Here is a 20,884-nt window from a genome sequence, read left to right as displayed (position 1 = left end):
TTAATAGATTACAAATCCAGATATAACCTTCCCTTTCCCTTGCCTCCTACTGCAACAGGACTTCAACGGCTGTTGTACCTATGCTCAGAATGGTTGTGCCATAGCAGCAGATAGCCAATATAATATTATCAAAAGTTTGATACCCCATGGCACCTGGTAGCCAATACAGTGTGATTAAACCAAGGTATGCATTCCTTTGATATCTTGGTTGGTTAAATATGGCGTAAGCCTAATAATGACCTGAACAATGAACAATACACAGATCTCACACTTTTAAAAAAATCTATTTCTTTCAATTCAGTTCTCTTCAGAAATTTCACATATTAACCTTCCTCTGTTTAATGATTTTGCTTGCAGCATGGTGCTGAAAAGAAAGAAAGAAAGAAAGAAAGAAAGAAAGAAACAAAGAAACAAAGAAACAAAGAAACAAACAAACAAACAAAACAACTCTTATACAAAGCTAGTACTGTTACGACTCAGCCCGGACTTTGGCCACGTGCATGTGTTTATGTTCTTTGTCACGTGTCTGCCCCGCCCTTGTCTGCTCCTCCCATTTCCACACACCTGTTTCCTATTGTGATCACCTTTGTCTATTTAACTGTGCCGCTTTGCCTTGTGCAGCACGGAATATACTGTTGTCTTGTCCTGTCTTTAGTTCGTGTCATGTTTAGTGTTCTTTTATTATTAAACCCTGTTTGTTTCGCCATCCTGCGTTTGGGTCTGGTTTATCCCGCGTTCATGACAAGTACCTTCATGACTTATATTATGGACTATGTATTGATTTAGTATAATTTTAATTGTGATAATTCTGAAAAACAGTTACAATGTAAACAATTTATTAAATTGACACTAGAATATTATAAAAAGAAAATGTAGTTTTTGAAATCCCTTGAATAATAATATAGTAAGAACAATAACATTGGTATTAGTGGTGAAATGGAAGATTAATTTAACTAACTCTAATTTAACTAAGTAACTAGAAGGAAATTTCATATTTTTGTTTGGACAATAAGATACATCATTTGAAACAGAAAAACATATAAGATTGTATATTACAGTTAAATATTATAAGTAATTAACTATTAGAAGTTTTAAATTATAAATTTATTATAACAATAAATTATATTGTATACAATTATAACAGTTATTTGCACACTGTGTATGACTACTACAGTAGTTTATTGAAGCAATTTTTACTTTTTTCAGTCTAAAGCACTCACACAAATTGATCACTTATTTTTTTTCTGAATTTCATGATGATAGCTTGTCGGAGTTTCTTAGAACGAAAGAAGAATATAAATGGGTTAGTAAGAGGGGGAAGTAGACTATACCACATGACAAGTATAACACGAGTATTATCATTCATTCTGAACTTTATGTCTGTAATATAGACAGCACATCGAGGCAAATAGAAAAGGCATATTATAAAAAGCTGAGGGCTACATGTTGAGAACACTTTGTACTTTGTTTTAACAGCTCGTATTTTTAAGACAGTTATAATGATTGCTAGGTAAGAAAATATAATGAAAACAAGGGGCCCCAACAACACAATCATAGTCATAACAAGAAACAGCAATCTCGGTGTCCTTATATCACCACATGCTAATAAACTTATTGCATTTTGGTCACAAAAGAACTGGGCTATTATATTGGAGTCACAGAAAGGCATGCTTATAATCTGGTGAATAATCAGTGTCAGCCATGACACCGGAATTACCCAAAATATGCAACATGTAATTGCCATAGAATGATTTGTAACAAGAGTAGGATATCTAAGAGGGTTACATATAGCAATAAACCGATCAATGGCCATTAATAGTAAAATGAAAGAAGTGACAGCCCCAAAATAATGGAAAAAAACATCTGAACAAAGCATCCCTGAAATGTTAGAGTTTCATCATTAAGTAGGTACTTTGAAATGATTTTAGGCATTGTGATGGTTCCGAAAGCAAAGTCCGCTATAGCAAGATTGAAGAAAATGAAATAGATTGGTTTTTTAAGGTTCTTCTCATAACAAATAAAGACAACAGTTAAAATATTTCCCCCTGCAAGTAGAAGATAAATTAAGAGAAAAATGGTTCCCACTGTTACATAGTATTCAGATATAAGTCCTGGAAATCCAATGTATCGATTTTGGATCGCGAAGCAAGGTAAATATTTATAAGTAACTATAACGTGTTATAGTGACTTCTAAATATTTTAACCTAAGTTGAAATTAACAGTACTGGAATTAAGGTTACGCTTATTTGGTCTGTTCGTCCGGCGAACAGGCCGTGTAACCTTTATTAATTCTATGAAGGCGGTATCTTCCCGGCCAAGAAAGATTCGCTTTCCTTTTACTGTATACCGTAATTTAAATTAAATTAACTCAATAGAGCATGTAGTTCAGACCCGATGTTGCAGGTACCTTAATTTGTGAGCGATACTCAGAGACAAATCACCTGTGGCTCAAAATTATGACATTTAATGAATGAGACAAACACAACATAAAACTAACTACACAAACAAACAAAAGAAATAGGGAAAATGAAGATGAAAATAAAATGAAACAAAAGAAATTAAAATTGGGGAAAGGGAGGAAGAGACTGGAAAGAAAAACTAGAGAGAGGAAGGAAAGGAATGGCAAGCTTAGACTCAAAAATTAATCACACCCTAACTGGGAAATCGTCACAGAAACTTAAATTCACCTTAAGATTCAATGAAAGATTCCTACTTAAAATTACGCATCTAAATTGGTTGGTAAAGGAAACGGTTACTTGCATTGGCTTACTGAACAAGAGTCCGGATGCAACAGAGAAATCTCTGAAAAGTCAGTTAGGGTGGGGTCAGACGTTCTTCCAAGTTTTCCTGAAGATCAGAGCAGTTGTCGTTCTTGGAAGTGAAGCTTGCTGGAACTTCTTTGAAGGAAGATGCAGTCGTCTTGAAGCTGTTCCGAAAGTCTGACCACGGATTAATGGTGTTTCTGACAATTTAAAGGTTGCGAACTCCACCCATCTTTGGGGAGATGACCAATACTTCGGTCAGGATTTTGAAGGGAAAAACTCCCTTTGTTTCAGGTGTCTGTGGGCGTGGTTTAGCTATCAAACTTTTAGATGACTTTAAAGTTTGATACAGGGTGTATTAAGATGGTATGGCGCCTTTCGTGCTCAAATAAAATACACCAGTGCTTGAAAAATGAGTAACCGATAATTTTGTGGTCATTTGGATACTAAACATGAAGGGTAATGACGGTATGAAGGCAGCGGTACATTACATACATAGATCATTAATCAAGGCAAAGATAAAGGCAAAGAAAACAAAAATGAAACATAAACAAGATGCACTTTCATTAGGGAAGTAAAAAGAAAACGATAGCTTCGTATACATTCTGACATCAGACCTTAAAGGGGCATACGGCATTAGAACAGGTATACATTAACATGCCATGATCAGTAAGATATGATGATAGAGTATAACGGATTTTAAAATACAATGTTGTTTTCTGACACATGAATAAAATACACCCTTGTCAGGAAATTAAGGAGCAAATAATTTTAAGTCAGGCAAGCCTTAAAACACATTACAAAAAGGGTTATAAGAATGAGAACCTTAGAGTACCTTATCTTGGGTTTTATTAGTAAACGGAATGTCTCATTGTGTTGTGTGTGTGTGTGTGTGTGTGTGTGTGTGTGTGTGTGTGTGTGTGTGAGTGAGAGAGTTCTGTTTGCAGGCCCCAATGAGCCGCATGGGGTTATCTGGTCTTTGTGGAGACTCCAGACATTCTGGAGCCAGGTGTGGGTGTAAAACTGGGTTGCTCATCGGTTAACTGAGGAGTAGATGTTGAAATTTAGGGTGCCTGGAACATGAAATCTAAAATGACTGGTACAGGACGCTACACCAAGAAGGAAGAATTCCTCAATAAGTGTGAAATTGCCATTGTCCAGCATAGCTTCAGGAATAATACAAAATTATCTCAGGAAATAATGGCCTAATCACTGCAATATAAAAACAGAAAATTATGCTTTCTATTGTATTTGTAAATCATTATGTATAAATTTGTATAGACTTACAAATATGAATTTTTCTGACCTTCATGTATGATGAAGCTTACAGCACATTGGCAGTACTTGATTGAAAGCAACCCATCAAATCTTTATAAATGCTATTCCAACACACAAGAGACCAGCTGATTGATACAGTCTTTCCTCATCCAGGGTCCTATTACTATTATCATGTGTAAAATGACATCATGTTTGTTTACTGTAGAACATTTTAACAACAGCCAACCCAAACACTTGTTACCTAATCTAGTGGTGGAAAAATAACCCGTGACACATTAAAAAAGTCATATGTAGTACAATGGGGAATTTCCTTATTACAAATGTGGTGTAATAATTGACAATTCAGTCAGTTTTGTTCTATGTAGAATAAAAATCTTTGTATGTCATTTTCTGTAAAGCTTTCATAAGCACACTGTGTTTTGATGATGATGGTCATGGCACAGGAGCAATCCAAACATCAAAGTGTACAATGTTCTATGTCCATTAACCCCACAGTTCAATTTACCAAAAAAGAAAAGCTTTTAAGATAAGATATGACTAAACAAATACATTTTTAAACTAGACATATTGATTTAAACTGTTTATCAGTCTATTACCTCAAAAACTAAATGCTGGTAATATTATAGGTCAGTGTATTGTATAACAGTGTATTGCAGACTAATCTAAATTGGTGCAAAATCACAGTCCTAGTAATACTACAAATCATATCTTCTCCAATTCTAATGCACAATAAGTCAGTCATTTTAGACTATCTTGTTTATTGTGTTGTCTAGTTTTATTCTGTAACCTAGTGAACCATTGTTTTCATCGATAGACACTTAAAATCACTTTTGTACATCGCTGGATAACGGCGTCTGCCAAATACTGTAAATGTAAATGTTTATGGCTGTAATGTATTGGAGGTGAAGATGTGTGTAAGTGTAGATGTTTATTAAGTGAAACACAAAAAATAACCAAAAACTGTGAAAATGTGATCCAAGAGCATGAACAAAGGATACAAAGCAAACACATACAGAGTAAAAACGATACTGTGACATGCACAACAATAAAGTCCATGTAGAACAACAATTGCACCAATTTGGATTTACCATGGGGGCACGATGGCTTAGTGGTTAGCACGTTCGCCTCAGACCTCCAGGGTTGGGGGTTCGATTCCTACCTCCGCCTTGTGTGTGTGGAGTTTGCATGTTCTCCCCGTGCCTCGGGGGTTTCCTCCGGGTACTCTGGTTTCCTCCCCCGGTCCAAAGACATGCATGGTAGGTTGATTGGCATCTCTGGAAAATTGTCCGTAGTGTGTGTGTGTGTGAGTGAATGAGAGTGTGTCTGTGCCCTGTGATGGGTTGGCACTCCGTCCAGGGTGTATCCTGCCTCGATGCCCGATGACGCCTGAGATAGGCTCCCCGTGACCCGAGGTAGTTCAGATAAGCGGTAGAAAATGAATGAATGAATGAATGGATTTACCATGACAGTTATGTTGTATTCTGCACTTTAGAATTGAAAGCTGTTCTAGAAGTGTTTCCATTCAAGATTTTGTTGTATTCATATTCATTGTAATGATGACCCAACAAAGTAACCACTACAACTTAAGCTAAGTCTGGACTTAATTGCAGAGAAAACAGATATAGTGGTTTCTCAGTGGTTTCTCTATAGTGGTTCCCATTTTTTGAGACAGGTTTTTGTTAGGGCACTCAACCTTCTATTTAATTGCAGGACTTACAATGATTATTCAGTAATTTATAATAAAGTACATCAAATGGTCAGACTTTAAGTTACTTGAATTAGGTATGGTAAGGTATTAGCATGTAATATACTAGGCCCTGCCCTCTCTGTGCAACATAAATCCAATATTGAAAATCAGATACTGTGTTTCTTTAAATGTTCTTTTCAAAGTAGCCAGATTTTAAATTTTCTGTACAATATTTATATCAGCATTAGCTAATGTCAAGCATGATGATTGGATCCAATTTCAGTACGGAGGAACACAATAACCCAAATCAAATACAACATAATATACTTATAATTAAATCATAAAGTCTCACATGTTTGTTTGTTTTTTTTTATTATTATTATTCTTATCAAGGTTTTCTTAACTTCTGTTTTTAGACTATAGTGTAAAGGTTAGTCATTTGAGGTAGAAGGCTATACAACAATGATGGTTATTTGCAAAATAATTTATTTGATGCTTATATTTGTGTCAGAAATACACGATTTATTACATAAAACTTAACTCAAAAACCAGAAAAAAGGGGGGGCATCTTGAGGAACTCAAAACAAACAAGACAGAGACACCAGACAGAGACACCAAACAGAGAACACAAAGACAAAAACAATGACACGAACCAATTTAATCTGTGCTATACACATGTGGATGTAAGCTATATGTTGTGAGAGCCATGAGGGCTCCCTCTGCTGGCCTGCAGAGGATTTGCTGCACTTTAGCATCAGGACTCTATTTCCCACAATTTATTGCGCCACCTACTCAGCACACCTGTTTCCTATTTGCAATCACCTGGTTTATTTAGGCTCACTCAGAACTCTTGGATGTCGTGAAGTATTGTTGTGAAGAAAACTCAGGATGTCTGGTAGTTCCCAGAATATCTAAGTCTACTAAAGGTGGTAGAGCGTTTTCTTATTTAGCTCCCAAACTTTGGAATAGTCTTCCTGATCGTGTTCGGGGCTCAGACATACTTTCCCAGTTTAAATGTAGATTAAAAACTCATCTCTTTAGTCAGGCGAACACATAATACATCCTATAGTATCATGCACCAGTACATCAGAACTGCACATTTTTATGAACAGCAGATATGTTAATCCCTCTCCACTGCTTCTCTCTTTGTACCCATCCCGAGGCATCCAGACATTGTACCAGCCCCCAACGTCCTCTGTGGGACGAGGCCTTTGGACGTCCACTGAGCCGAGGCCGACTCTAAGAATCCTGAGACATCTCCAGTTAGACTCTGTGATACTAAGGAGATATGAAGTCCATGATCCTTACACCAATACAACATTTGTTTGACTGTATATTACAATCACACCCTCAGTGTCACCCATATGAGGATGGGTCCCCCTTGAGTCCGGTTCCTCTCAAGGTTTCTTCCTTTACCAATTTAAGGGAGTTTTTCCTTGCCACTGCTGCCTGAGTCACCTCAGACTTGCTCATAGGGGGATAAATACATACAGATTGTGAACTATATATATCTAATAATAATCTTAAATTTTTTATTCTGTTAATTCTTTTTCTTTTATTATTCGTTATTTCTTTTATTATTCCCATGTTTACCTTCTGCTCTATGTTTATGTTCTGTAAAGCTGCTTTGAGACAATGTCTATTGTAAAAAGCGCTATACTGTACAAATAAACTTGAATTGAATTGAACCACCTACTCAGCACACCTGTTTCCTATTTGCAATCACCTGGTTTATTTAAGCTCACTCAGAACTCCTGGATGTCACGAAGTATTGTTAGTTTGTTAGCATTCTGAGCGTATTATCAGTTCTGTCTTTTGCCTTTTTTTGACCGTTGCCTGTTTTCGTGTTTATGAATGTTTGCTACCTGCCCCGACCCACACCTAGATTATTGTTTATGGATTTCCTTTGATAGTGCTGTTTGCCTGATGTTTAAACCTTGCCTGTTTTGGAATTCGCCTAATAAACCTGCATTTGGATCTAACCTGTTTCACGTGCATGACACTATATTATCTGGAACCTAAAAATTAGCAGCAGATACTTTAAGACCTGCAAGTTGCTTTAGAGGCCAACTCAACACCCTGTCATGTTTTCCAAACTATTCCTAATTTTTTTTTCATGTGTCAGCATTATCATACTTAAAAAGGGCACTGTGATTAAGAAATTTTTGCTACAAAGCTCTGTACTTGGTCTGAAACAATTTTTAGGTACATGTCAATGTAACTTCCATAAAAATGCCAGTCCCCAGGTTTTCACAGCAGAATGCCCAGAGCATCACATTGCCTCTGTCAGCTTGCCTTTTTTCCCTAATGTACCCTGGTGCAATTTTGTAACTTGGTAAGCGATGAACACACCCAGCTCATAATGTAACAGAGTACATGAATCATCAAGCAAGAAAATCTTTATCGATAGCATCAGTTCTGGTGGTGAACAAAGGTCACTATATATCCCCATACACAGGCAAGCTGTGATGAACTGTGTGTTCTGACAATATTCTCGAATTATAGTTGTTACGTCCCTAAAACTATATATTCCCCAATAGTATATTGTTGTATAATTAATTTTCTAATGATATACAGACAAATTGACATGGATTTATATATAATTGTTTTTTATAAATTTGTATATTTTTGAAGCATTATGTGAATAAAATTGGGTATGTTAAGGCATGGAAAATAGCAGACCCTGTCCATCCTGTGCAAAATAAATTCAAACTTTGAGACTTAGTCCTTCATAGTTTGTTGCATAGTTAGTGTATATTTACCTTTTTTTTCAAAGTAGCCATTGATGTTGCCATTAGATTTTTTCCCATAGTACCCAAATCATTAAAATGTTTGATTACGATCTACTGCTGAAGTCAAATATTACATGTAGATAGAATTACAACACCCAGACACACAACAGGACAATCTACATGTACCATAATATATTTTAAGATCTGACAAATCAGCTAAGGCTACCTTGTTCTTTATTAAAATTTCCTTATCAAGATTTTCTTAACTTCTTCTGTTTTTAGACTGTATATTAAAGGATTGATCATTGGAGGTAGAAAACTATACAACATAATGATAGCTATTTGCAAATCAGCATTAAATATTATACCTGCATAGGCAGCCAAGTAATTAAAACACCTTGGTAAGAAAAATAGCGCAATTATAATGAGTTGAGAACTACATGTAGAAAAAGTCTTTAGCCGCCCACGTGCACTTGATATTTTTAGGACAGCTAAAATAATGCAAGAGTAGGAGAACACGATAATGGCAAGAGATCCCAGCAATACTACCATGGCATAAACAAAAGCTGGAAAACTATAGAGAGTCCTGTCAGTGCATGCAAGTCGAGTAATAGATACATGATCACAATAGCAGTGTACAATGGTGTTGGCACCACAGTAAGGGAGGGGGAAAGCTCGCACAACAACCATTATAATACTAATATGAGCAGAAACCCAGACTACGATAGACAGAATTAATATATTTCTATTTGACATTATAGTATGGTAACGAAAGGGGTAGCAAACTGCAATATATCGATCTATGGCCATTACGGCTAATGTGTATGAATTGACCACACCAAAATAATGCACTAAGTACATCTGAAAAAAACAAGCTGCAAATGAAATTGTCCCATCCTGGAACCAGTATCTAGCAATGATCTTTGGTAATGTGCATGTACTAAACAATACATCAGAAAGCACAAGACTTATATAAATAAAATACATGGGTTTCTGGAGATTTTTGTTTGTTGCAAATAAAAGAAGAAAAAATCCATTCCCTATTAAGATGCACACATAAACAAAGAACATAACTGCAGACACAAAGGCATAGTAGTTAGGATGAAGTCCAGGAAATCCAACAATGAAAAAGTCCTTCACAAAGGTCTCGTTTTTGCCTGACATTATCAGATGTCCTTAAGGAGGAAAATTCAGATTTAATGCAGGTATACCACTACCATTCTATTTAAATGCCAGTGAAATAAATTGCCAAAAGACATTATGGCATTGCACCTTCTTTTGCACCTTCTAAACTGTACCTTTACAGAGTCATAGCACATCAGGAACTTTGTCCATGCTCCAGGGCTCTTTATTTATCGCAACACAGCGTAGTTGTCAAATGACTCCAAGAACAAAATGTACATTGAGATTTTCATGAAGCTCCTGAGATTTGTGTAAGAAGCTAAATTTTAATGTCTAAAAATAGTGTAAATAAGCTCACTATGCTATTCAAGATATCCCTATGGACAGTTGTTGTACTGTTGCCAATTAATAGAATGATGACTAGGTATTTTGTGACCTATGAATTAGAGCATTATTGAAGCACTGGATAGAGTAAATTGTTATATACTATATACTGCATTTTGAAAAGAAAAGGTCAAACACAGTGATGGAGATAGTGGTGATGTTTGCTGAGTGGACTAAAATCTAATATCTTTTAATAGGCATCTCTTTCAATTGTCTGCAGCCCATGAATAGAAGCAACTGCCTAAATAGATTTTAAAAAGATATTTGAAATAGATTATGCTAATTAAGAGAATATATTTTTTGCCATTCCATAAAAAATCACTTGGAAAAGGAGACCATATATCAAATCTGACTAAACCACTTTTGAGTCCTACGTTAAAGAAGCTGGTCACAAGGACATACATTAGGATTTTAACTCAGGATTTGGTCAGACTCATGATGCCTGATTGTAAACCACCTTTATTCCAACATATTAACTCAAGCCAGCTTCATACTGTGTCTATGGACTTTTTGATACTGACTCAACCAACAGGCTTCTGCTAGGACTTTACTCAACTTCTAAATCAGACACAATGCGAAGCTTTCCCAGGAAGCCATCTGTCTTTTACCTACAGAGGTTTCCAGAAAATATTTTAGAGATAAGAAAGTTAATGTTTAGGCTGGCTTATATTCGAACAGTGAAACTCCAATTCATATAAAGCTCATTAACTTTATATTTGTTCTGTGAGCAAGATTGACAGGTTTTTCACAGAGTATTAACATATTTGCAGATATATATTGCACTTCAGAAATAGGCACAAATTAAATCCTGTTTCCCATGTAATAATGGACAGGAATTTACACAATACATATACCTTTTCTAATGTCCAGATATTTTGGGCTAACTTTTTATGATGTTATTTATTCTAGCTTTGGTATTTACCCTAGCAAACCTTTTGTGTTCCATAAGCTGCTTAGTGAGCTCCACATGAACACTGACTGTATCACTGTACCATTATATGCACAATCCCAATTTCACAATAATTACAATATTAGTATGTTACCATCATGCCATGTGCAATATCACATCATGTGCATATCACAGTATGTGCAGTATGCTCTTAGTCCCCTAGCACCTTTTTGTAAATTTTTTTGTACTTTTTTTTATACATTCTGTGTGTGTGTGTATATATATATATTTCATACATATATCATTTATATTTCATTATATTTATTTATTTTTCTTGTAATCTGAAGCAGTCTCTGACAAAAAATGTTCTTTGGGCTTTTATCTTTTAGCTTATCTTAGCTTAGTTTAGCGTTCCTTAAATTGTCAGGTCACAGTAATCAACAGACAAGAGTTTGTGTAAAATGAATTAATCCTATTAGATTAATTTGTGGTTGTTCCTCAAAAGATACTGTCTTTATTTACCTTCCCATTTCAAAGTAGCCATATATACCTAATAGTTTTTTTTAGTTTTTTTTCCCACAGTACCAATAAAAATGTTTGATTACTATCTACTGAAGTCAGATATCACATCTAGATAGAATTACAACACAAACAGTAAAATCCATATATATATATATATATATATATATTTCAAGATCTGAGAAATCAGCTAAGGCTACTTTGGCCTTTATTAAAATTTCCTGTCAAGATTTTCTTAACTTCTTCTGTTTTTAGACTATATATTAATGGGTTTATCATTGGAGGTAGAAGGCTATACAGCATGATGATAGCTATTTGCAAATCAGCATTAAATGTGATACCTATATTAGCAGCCAAGTAATTAAAACACCTTGGTAAGAAAAAGAGCGCAATTATAATGAGTTGAGAACTACAAGTAGAAAAAGTCTTTAGCCGCCCACGTGCACTTGATATTTTTAGAACAGCTAAAATAATGCAAGAGTACGAGAAGACAATAATGGCAAGAGATCCCAACAATACTACCATGGCATAAACAAAAGCTGGAAAACTATAGAGAGTCCTGTCAGTGCATGCAAGTCGAGTAATAGATACATGATCACAATAGCAGTGTACAATGGTATTGGCACCACAGTAAGGGAGGGGGAAAGCTCGAACAACCATCATTATACTGCAAGGATGAGCAAAAACCCAGACCAAAATGCTGAGAATTAATATATTCCTGCTTGACAAAAGCGTATGATAATGAAAAGGGAAGCAGACTGCAATATATCGATCTATGGCCATTACAGCTAGTGTGTATGAACTGACCACACCAAAATAATGCACCAAGTACATCTGAAAAAAACAAGCTGCAAATGAAATTGTCCCATCATGGAACCAGTATCGAGCAATGATCTTTGGTAATGTGCATGTACTAAACAATACATCAGAAAGCATGAGACTTATATAAATAAAATACATGGGTTTCTGGAGATTTTTGTTTTTTGCAAACAAAAGAAGAAAAAATCCATTCCCTAACAAGATGCACACATAAACAAAGAACATAAATACAGACACAAAGGCATAGTAGTTAGGATGAAGTCCAGGAAATCCAACAATGAAAAAGTCCTTCACAAAGGTCTCATTTTTGCCTGACATTATCAGATGTCCTTAAAGAGAAAAAAAAAATCAGATCCAATTTTTAGACATTCCAGCATCATAAAGCATGATGTACAATGTGTATGTGAATAAATTGCTTTAAAAATTAATGGTTAAAATTGTTTAAATATAATTAAGTTTTCATTGTAGATAGATTAATGGCACAAGATATCGTTATGTTATGCATTCTGTCCATACCGTTATAAAGTTTCTTTTAATATTGAGAAGTTTCTGTGTTAGAGGGCAATTTATTTGTCAACCCAGACATACTCTACATGTCACATGGCTTATATGTCACATGACTAGCAAGAGAAAAAAAAAAGATGCTGAGACGTACTTTCTGCTATATCAGTTAGTAATTGGTACCGTCAAGGAAATATGCATCACATCTGTTCCTACACATCTTTATTCTGTTTGTGTTTATTTCTATCACTCATTGTTTTCACTGCTACTGTTACAATTAAAATAGCTTTACAGCTAATAAAAATTATTGCAAGTTGTGATTCCTTATTCAAGCTGAAATTGGAACTATGTTAATTGGTACAATGCCAGGGTTATCATAAACCATGTCATTGAATGGTTATCTAACAAAAGGAGAATTTATACACCTGTGATGCTCTTGGATAAAATAGCACTAAATGCCTCTGCCTCCTGCATCCATGCTGAGCCACTGGTCATACTAATAGATGTTTTGGGTCCATGATATGATATGTGGATGGAATGCCACATTGTAATGTAGGCATTATACATGCCTTTCCGTTTGAGTGTAGGCTCCCCTTAGTGTCTGGCTCAGGGCTCAAGTGTACTAGGTGCGCAATGTCATAATCTGTTGAGCAACTGGTACAGAATGGGAACGGTAATAGGTCAATGGTTTTAGGTCATGAAGAGGTGATGCAGTCTCTGTCCAGCATGTTAAAAGCCTTTCACAACATCACAGCTGAGATTTGTTCTACTGGGCCATTGTCTCTGAAACAGGTCAGCTGGGCTTTCTTCAGCACAGGAATTATTATGACTGAATAGCATTAATATTAAGACTGTTTAAAGCACATGAAAATTACTGCCAGAGAGAGGTTGAATACTGCTCAGTGTATGTGATGTGCTTGTGGAAATTTAGTGTCCTCTCATCTCACATTATAAAAATCTACACCCTCCAGCAGCTTTCATAAGCCCCCATCCCATCTTGCTTCTCAGTGGTGAGTCCCAATAAGTTTAAATCATACCAACATAGAAAACAGGAACTTTGCACAGTTCACAGTGTGTGGAGCCATGTAAGCAGGGAAGGAAAATCTAGTTGATAAAACTGGAAACCCACTAAGGGTGTGTCAATCTGACATTGCTATTTAGTGATCAGCTATGTGAATCTACAGCCCTGAAAACATTATTGCATTAAATAATTTGCTTTTTGTGTTATCCAAATGATATGTCCCAAATGATTTGCATCAATAATCCTCACCCCATTTCCCTCAGGTATTGGGCTGACAAGAGATATTATTATTTCATAACAATTGGTTAATGTTAAGGTTAATTTTCTATATTTGTCAAGAGATACAATTCAATCTGAAGCACCTCCCCAAGTACATTAAGAGTTCTAAAACTTCAAAATGACACTGTTAAAAAAAAATAATACATTTTTGGGAAGGTATCTCAAAGTTTGTATTAAATGCCTGTTCAGTAATATAACACCAGGTTTATGTTCAAGCTTTTAGAAAACTGAATTTGGTATGTTAAAGCATAGAAAATATGAGGCCCTGTTTTCTGTAAATGAAATAGATTCAACCTCTGAAATTCAATCCTTTGTGATAGCATAGCGAAGTACCATGTTTCTTCACATTGCCTTATTGTCTAATAGCTATTGTGATGTAATTCAATGTAATTATGCAATACAATAAAAAAAACAATTTATTTTCAATCTTTATTTTAAATAAAGTGTATACAGCAATTCCAGGGTGATTTGACTTGGATGGAAGAAGACAGATCATTGTTATTTGTTCCAGTGATCTAACTGATACTGAATTGTGATTCTAGTTGTCATGAGTCATCTCAGATTTAGATTGACTACTGTCATGAAATTTACTAAAAGGTCCAAGTTGGCATGCAGAATTGTAGTCAAAAAAAGAAAGCTATTATGAGTCATATATATATATATATATATATATATATATATATATATATATATATATATATATAGGTCTTACCTACTTACTTTTTTAAATTCTTTTATCAAAATCTTCTTAACTTCTTGTGTTTTTAGACTATATATTAATGGGTTTATCATTGGAGGTAGAAGGCTATACAGCATGATGATAGCTATTTGCAAATCAGCATTAAATGTGATACCTATATTAGCAGCCAAGTAATTAAAACACCTTGGTAAGAAAAAGAGCGCAATTATAATGAGTTGAGAACTACATGTAGAAAAAGTCTTTAGCCGCCCATGTGCACTTGATATTTTTAGGACAACTAAAATAATGCAAGAGTAGGAGAACACAATAATGGCAAGAGATCCCAGCAATATTACCATGGCATAAACAAAAGCTGGAAAACTATATAGAGTCCTGTCAATGCATGCAAGTCGGGTAATTGATATGTGATCACAATAGCAGTGTACAATAGTGCTAGCTCCACAATAAGGAAGTGGTGATGCCCGCACAACCAACATTATACTGCAAGGATGAGAGAAAACCCAGACCAAAAGGCTCACAATTAATATATTTCTATTTGACATAATAGTATGATAATGGAATGGGTAGCAAACTGCTATGTACCGATCTATGGCCATTACAGCTAGTGTGTATGAACTGACCACACCAAAATAATGCACTAAGTACATCTGAAAAAAACAAGCTGCAAATGAAATTGTCCCATCTTGGAACCAGTATCTAGCAATGATCTTTGGTAATGTGCATGTACTAAACAATAAATCAGACAGCACAAGACTTATATAAATAAAATACATGGGTTTCTGGAGATTTTTGTTTTTTGCAAACAAAAGAAGAAAAAATCCATTCCCTAACAAGATGCACACATAAACTAATAACATAACTGCAGACACAAGGGCATAGTAGTTAGGATGAAGTCCAGGAAATCCAACAATGAAAAAGTCCTTCACAAAGGACTTGTTTCCATCTGGCATCATGCTCTATTGTTCTTAAAGAAAAAAAATATACAGAAAAATGCCATCATAATGTATTGTATGTATGTACTGTACTCAGTGTGTATGAATGGAGTTGTATAATAAATTAAATATATGTACTTAAATAATATTAAAAAAATCTATCTTTAATAAAGAAAAATTAAATATACCAATATTTAAATATTGTGACTATATTTTATATAGATTTTATTATATTAGCTGTAGTTTCTAAATTAAATTAAAATTATATAAATTACCAAAAGACATTCAGAAATTATGTTCTCTTCATACCTTTTCAGGGAGTTCCTAACTGTTATTGCACATCAGTAAACATGTCTTTTTTCCAGGGCAATTTGTTTATATAACACGTGTACAAGTCACATGACTGTCACATAAAACTCTTATATGTAAATTAGAGCATTAATCAGTCCAGCAGACAAACACTGTTCTGTGGATTACTTAAAAACCATGATTAACCTAGATGTTCTATATATTGTTCTAAGATTATGGACCACACAAACTTCAAAATACTCTCATAAAAGTTTATCACAGCTATTGCTGTCTGTGATATTAGATGGAAGGCCAAAATCTATCACACCTGTATTTCACCAGTGCCTTCTCAAGCACTGTTGATGGATGACTGATGTATGAGCATAGTTAACTGACATGTCTGTCACTAATGCCTGAATCTAAATCATACAGGAATCTAAAGAATAAGCTAGAAATGAATCAGCCCCAGCCCTTCTTCATAGCATCCTTTGTATTTATAGTAATTCATTTCAAAACCTTTGTTAACAGTTTAAAACCTTAATCCTGTATCTGACATGGATCCACAGCTCCATCCACTTCCAATCTCCATTAAAAGTAATTATATGCTTTAAAATCAATATTTGAAAGGAAATGTTACAATTAGATTCATTTTATTGTGGAATGCATGGAAAATTATATTGGATTTTTAATGTACACATTCAATTCTAAATACCAGTTTATTATTTTCCAGTACTTAAAAAATGCAAATCATCACTAAATGTGATACTTATATTGGCAGCCAAGTATTTAAAACAAGAAAGAAAAGTGCATTTATGAAGAGTTAAGAACTACATGTGGAAAAAACTATTTAGCCACCCATTTCCATTTGATATTTGTAAGACAGGTAAAAAAAAATCAAGAGTAGGAGAACACAACAGCAGATGCAAATGGCAAGAGATCCCAATAATATTAACATGGCAAAAATTAATGCTGGAAAACCATACGGATCCCTGGCAGTGCATGCTGTATTCATTACAGTAAATAAAAAGATTATTATTATTATTATTATTACAGAAAATATTTGGATTAGTAAAAAAAAAAAAAACTATTTGTATATAAAACATAAAAAAAAAAATTACTGATGTTGGTATTATTCTTGGTGATCCAAAACACACAGATTTTAGAAATAAGATTTCTACAGTGACCCAAGACCTATAATATTATTATATATAATAAAATGAAAATTATTATGAAATTGACAGACAGTAAGTTAGAATAAAAGAATGTAAATTCCAAAAAAATCCAAGACACAAATACCACATTTGTATCAGACAAATTCTTTTAGCATTATACATGTGTTGAATAAATCAGTTAAATAGAGAAGAAACCTGGGCCGTTTTAATAAACTGTCCAAATGGTGACCTGTTTAAATGCTTCTTTAAGCATACTTTTGCTTCTTTTGTCTTTAAACAGTAAATGAATGGATTGATCATAGGGGGCAGCTGGCTGTACAACATAATTACAAGTATTTGTATGTCAGCACTGAATATGATTCCTAAACTTGAGGATAAATAATTCAAACACCTTGGTAAAAAAAAGAGGGTGATAATTATAAGCTGAGAACTGCAAGTGGAGATAGTTTTTAACCGTCCTTGTGTGGATGAAGTTTGAAACACTGTGACAATAATGGAACCATAAGAGAACAAAATAAATGCTAGTGGTGTGATCAAAATAATCATAGCTGAAATTAAAGCTGAAAATGCATAAGGTGTTCTGTCAGTGCATGCAAGCTTGGTGACAGACACATGGTCACAGTAACATTGGACGATTGTGTTAGAAGCACAATAAGGAATAGAAGTTGCCCTAATTACCATAGTTATGGCTGTGGGTTCAGCTAACAGCCAACATGCAACACATAATCCTAAAATAGTGGATTCTTTGATAATAGAAACATATCTGAGAGGATTACAGACTGCCACATATCTATCAAAGGCCATGACTGCAAGCACTAATGCATTAACTGAACTAAAATAGTGCACAAATTGCATCTGAATAAAACAGCCTGCATATGAATTTGGGTAAAGTTGTCGTGCTAAACAGTACATCTGATGCAGCAAGATTCAACATGATATAATACATAGGTTTTTGAAGGCTTTTTTCTTTAAACAATAATGCAATAAATATTCCATTTCCCATTAAGGTCCATACATAAACACAAAACATAGCCATTGAGGTAAGACCATAATAATTAGGGGGAAGTCCTGGAAAACAAAAAGTGACTTCACTAGAAGCACTAGAAAAAATCTTCTCACTAGAAGCAATATATATATTTAAAAAAATATATAATTGCTTCTCACTAGAAGCAATATATATTTAAAAAAAAAATCAATGTAATTTTTACCTCTTCAAGTTAGTTCAGAATTTTAGTGTGCATTCTGCGGGTGAGGACATGAGCTTATTCAGTCTTTGTTCTGCCAGCTCATGTAGTAGCATAACTTTATATACAGGCTATCCTGTGCTGACCTTATCATGTGACCTGTGATCTACACTGTGAGAATCCATGTGAGCTGTAGGATCATGGCTGGAATGGCCATGAGATATGATGCCACATTGTGTAACTTATTGTGATGAAGGGACATTTATTCATGATTTTTCATTAAACTGTGTATAAACGACAATTTTATTAAGAACTATAAGACTTCCAGTATATAGATTTGTACATTTGCACAAGTGACACTAGCCATTATGTAGGACTTCTTTTTCCATTTGAGAACTACAGAATTATGCAGTGTTTTTTAAGATTAAAATATTTATTTTTAAGTTTATTAGTATAATGCAGATAGCATTTTCTTCTGAGGGTGTTATGCTGCCCTGCTAAAAGAGTAGCATCATTTCAGTGAGAAGGTTTATTTGGCTATTATATCATTCTGGATATATATTGATGAGTCAAAGGACAAAAATGTAAAATATGCCAAATAAACTTAACAAGAGCAGTAATGAACACTGATCAATTAAGATATTTTTTATACTATTTGTGTAGTTACTGCACTGTTACTATTATACTTTACACAATCTCAGCTCAGGTCTTAAAAGTTAAATTCATTGGAGATTAAGTTATTTGAAGTTAAGATTTGTGCTTGAATTTGATCCTTGTGAGGATTAATGTAAAGCTATACATGCCTTGTTGAAAGTTTGAGAAAGAATTCTAAGAACTGATCATGTCAGGAATGGCTAGGACTATTCACTGCCTGGACATTCGGGGATATTCTGGCAGTTTTTGTGTGCCTTGTACCATGTGCATTGTATTTACATGTGTTAGCCCTGCCATATGCTTAATTCGTTCCCGTCTCTGCACACCTGTTCCTTGTGTTTCTTTGATTTCCTCCCCTTCTTAATCCTATTGTCTTGTGGCTGTTGTTTGCTGAGTCCTTTTCTCTTGTTCCTTGTCTTCGATTTGCTGTCTTCGGTTTGTTGTTGTTTTCTGTTTCCCTGTTCCTAATGTTTGTAGCCTTTGTTGGTTTAAAGCACATTTTTATGTTATCCCTGAACTTGTGTCTGTATTATATCTGTTAAGCTACCTGCTTTTTCTGACAGATCAAAGAAGTAAGCCTAAGAAAAGATTCAGTGAAAATGCAATGGGTTGGTATTGTCCAAGGGTACTGCAAATAACCAAGATGGTCTGCTGTTATAAAAAAAAAAGTTGTTACAAAACATACAACATAAATGTATATAAAAGAAACATGTCTTGTGTGTTTGTGTTGCCATGAAATTAATAATAACCTTAGAAATGTTCAATGACAAAGGACAAATTCCCAGTCAACACTGATGTGGCTATTATCTATTGGGATTTTGAGTAATTTCTCTTATTATTCCCCATCGGATAACTCTGCTAATAGTCAAATTAAATTAAAAGTATTCCCAGTACTCAAATTACAAAAGCTTGATTTCTTTCTTTTAAAAATAGAATGAGACACCCTGAGACTCTTGCTATGGGGTCTGAAAAAATAATTGATGTTGGCTCAACAGTCTGACATTTATCTACAGTGTAAAAAATATAGTACCATCTGTTAATGGTACTGACTGATAATCCAGTCAATTAAATCATTTTTAGTCATAATCAATTTGTTTATCTATCAACCCTGTTAAATCAATTATTATTATTATTATTATTATTATTATTATTATTATTATTATTATTATTATTATTATTATCAATACTACTACTACTAAAAAGAAGAAGAAGAAGAAGAAGAAGAAGAAGAAAAAAATCAGCAATATTATTTGAAAAAGATTTAGTTTGAACTTTTAAAACTGTGGTTTGAAAGAATTTGACCCCATGTGATGTAATACATCCTTTTAGCAGATGTGAAACAAGGGATTTAATTTGAAAATAAACCAACTTAGAGACACCATGACACAAACAGAAACATTTACTAATTAGTCCCTTTCCTTCGAGTCTTCATTAGCGACATGTTTACCATTCATTATAACTATATGCCCTTGAGAAAGACAGTACACTTTTCTCTTGGGAGAAAGCATAACAGAGCTACACACGGACATACACACACACACACCCACACTCACAGAAACAGAGATCATTATTTTTCTGGCAATCTGCAGGGGAAAAAAACAAACAACAAACTGCAGGTCCTAAATGGCTTTGTATTGCTGACACTAACTAAGCTGTTATAAATTGTATAACCTATATGCTTTATCTAGTTTTAGTTATAATAACAATAACAATAATAATAATAATAATAATAATAATAATAATAATAATAATAATAATAATAATAATAATAATTAATAAAAGGAAGGCCTGAACCGTTTTCTTCTCCAAGGTGCATTATGTCAATGACAGTCAGCAACTTTACAGGAAAGTGAACATGTTACTAAACTAAGCATGCGTACATAACCTACATAGATGATGTATTGATTTACTAAGAATGCCATGTCAGCCATGTTTGCACCATAACTCAACTGCTGCAGCAC

At 34.3% G+C, this 20,884-nt stretch overlaps 3 protein-coding genes and 2 pseudogenes across 3 annotated transcripts; all 5 read right to left on the bottom strand.

Annotated features, from left to right (window-relative positions):
- Nucleotides 1-1,216: 1,216 nt before the first annotated feature.
- Nucleotides 1,217-2,124, bottom strand: LOC113649440 (annotated as a pseudogene).
- A 6,572-nt stretch (nt 2,125-8,696) lies between these two features.
- On the bottom strand, nt 8,697-9,623 carry LOC113649427 (olfactory receptor 2AT4-like). The gene has a single exon (XM_027157221.2). It carries the CDS (start codon nt 9,621-9,623, stop codon nt 8,697-8,699), a length of 927 nt encoding a protein of 308 aa, XP_027013022.1.
- A 1,936-nt stretch (nt 9,624-11,559) lies between these two features.
- LOC113649416 (olfactory receptor 2AT4-like) lies at nt 11,560-12,510 on the bottom strand. The gene has a single exon (XM_047820932.1). The coding sequence runs from the start codon at nt 12,508-12,510 to the stop codon at nt 11,560-11,562; it is 951 nt and encodes a 316-aa protein (XP_047676888.1).
- A 2,191-nt stretch (nt 12,511-14,701) lies between these two features.
- LOC113649417 (olfactory receptor 2AT4-like) lies at nt 14,702-15,646 on the bottom strand. Its single transcript, XM_027157213.2, has one exon. The coding sequence runs from the start codon at nt 15,644-15,646 to the stop codon at nt 14,702-14,704; it is 945 nt and encodes a 314-aa protein (XP_027013014.2).
- Nucleotides 15,647-16,725: 1,079 nt separating this feature from the next.
- LOC113649423 lies at nt 16,726-18,336 on the bottom strand (annotated as a pseudogene).
- Between the last annotated feature and the right edge of the window lie 2,548 nt (nt 18,337-20,884).

This window comes from Tachysurus fulvidraco, chromosome 11 (assembly GCF_022655615.1).
Source record: "Tachysurus fulvidraco isolate hzauxx_2018 chromosome 11, HZAU_PFXX_2.0, whole genome shotgun sequence".
NCBI classification, from domain to species: domain Eukaryota; kingdom Metazoa; phylum Chordata; class Actinopteri; order Siluriformes; family Bagridae; genus Tachysurus; species Tachysurus fulvidraco.
Note: the sequence above shows the minus strand (reverse complement) of the source record. Positions and strands in the feature narration are given on the sequence as shown.

Excerpts from the sequence above, each read along its gene's own strand:
- LOC113649416 (XM_047820932.1), bottom strand. The coding sequence starts at position 12,510 with ATGTCAGGCAAAAATGAGACCTTTGTGAAGGACTTTTTCATTGTTGGA.
- LOC113649427 (XM_027157221.2), bottom strand. The coding sequence starts at position 9,623 with ATGTCAGGCAAAAACGAGACCTTTGTGAAGGACTTTTTCATTGTTGGA.
- LOC113649417 (XM_027157213.2), bottom strand. The coding sequence starts at position 15,646 with ATGATGCCAGATGGAAACAAGTCCTTTGTGAAGGACTTTTTCATTGTT.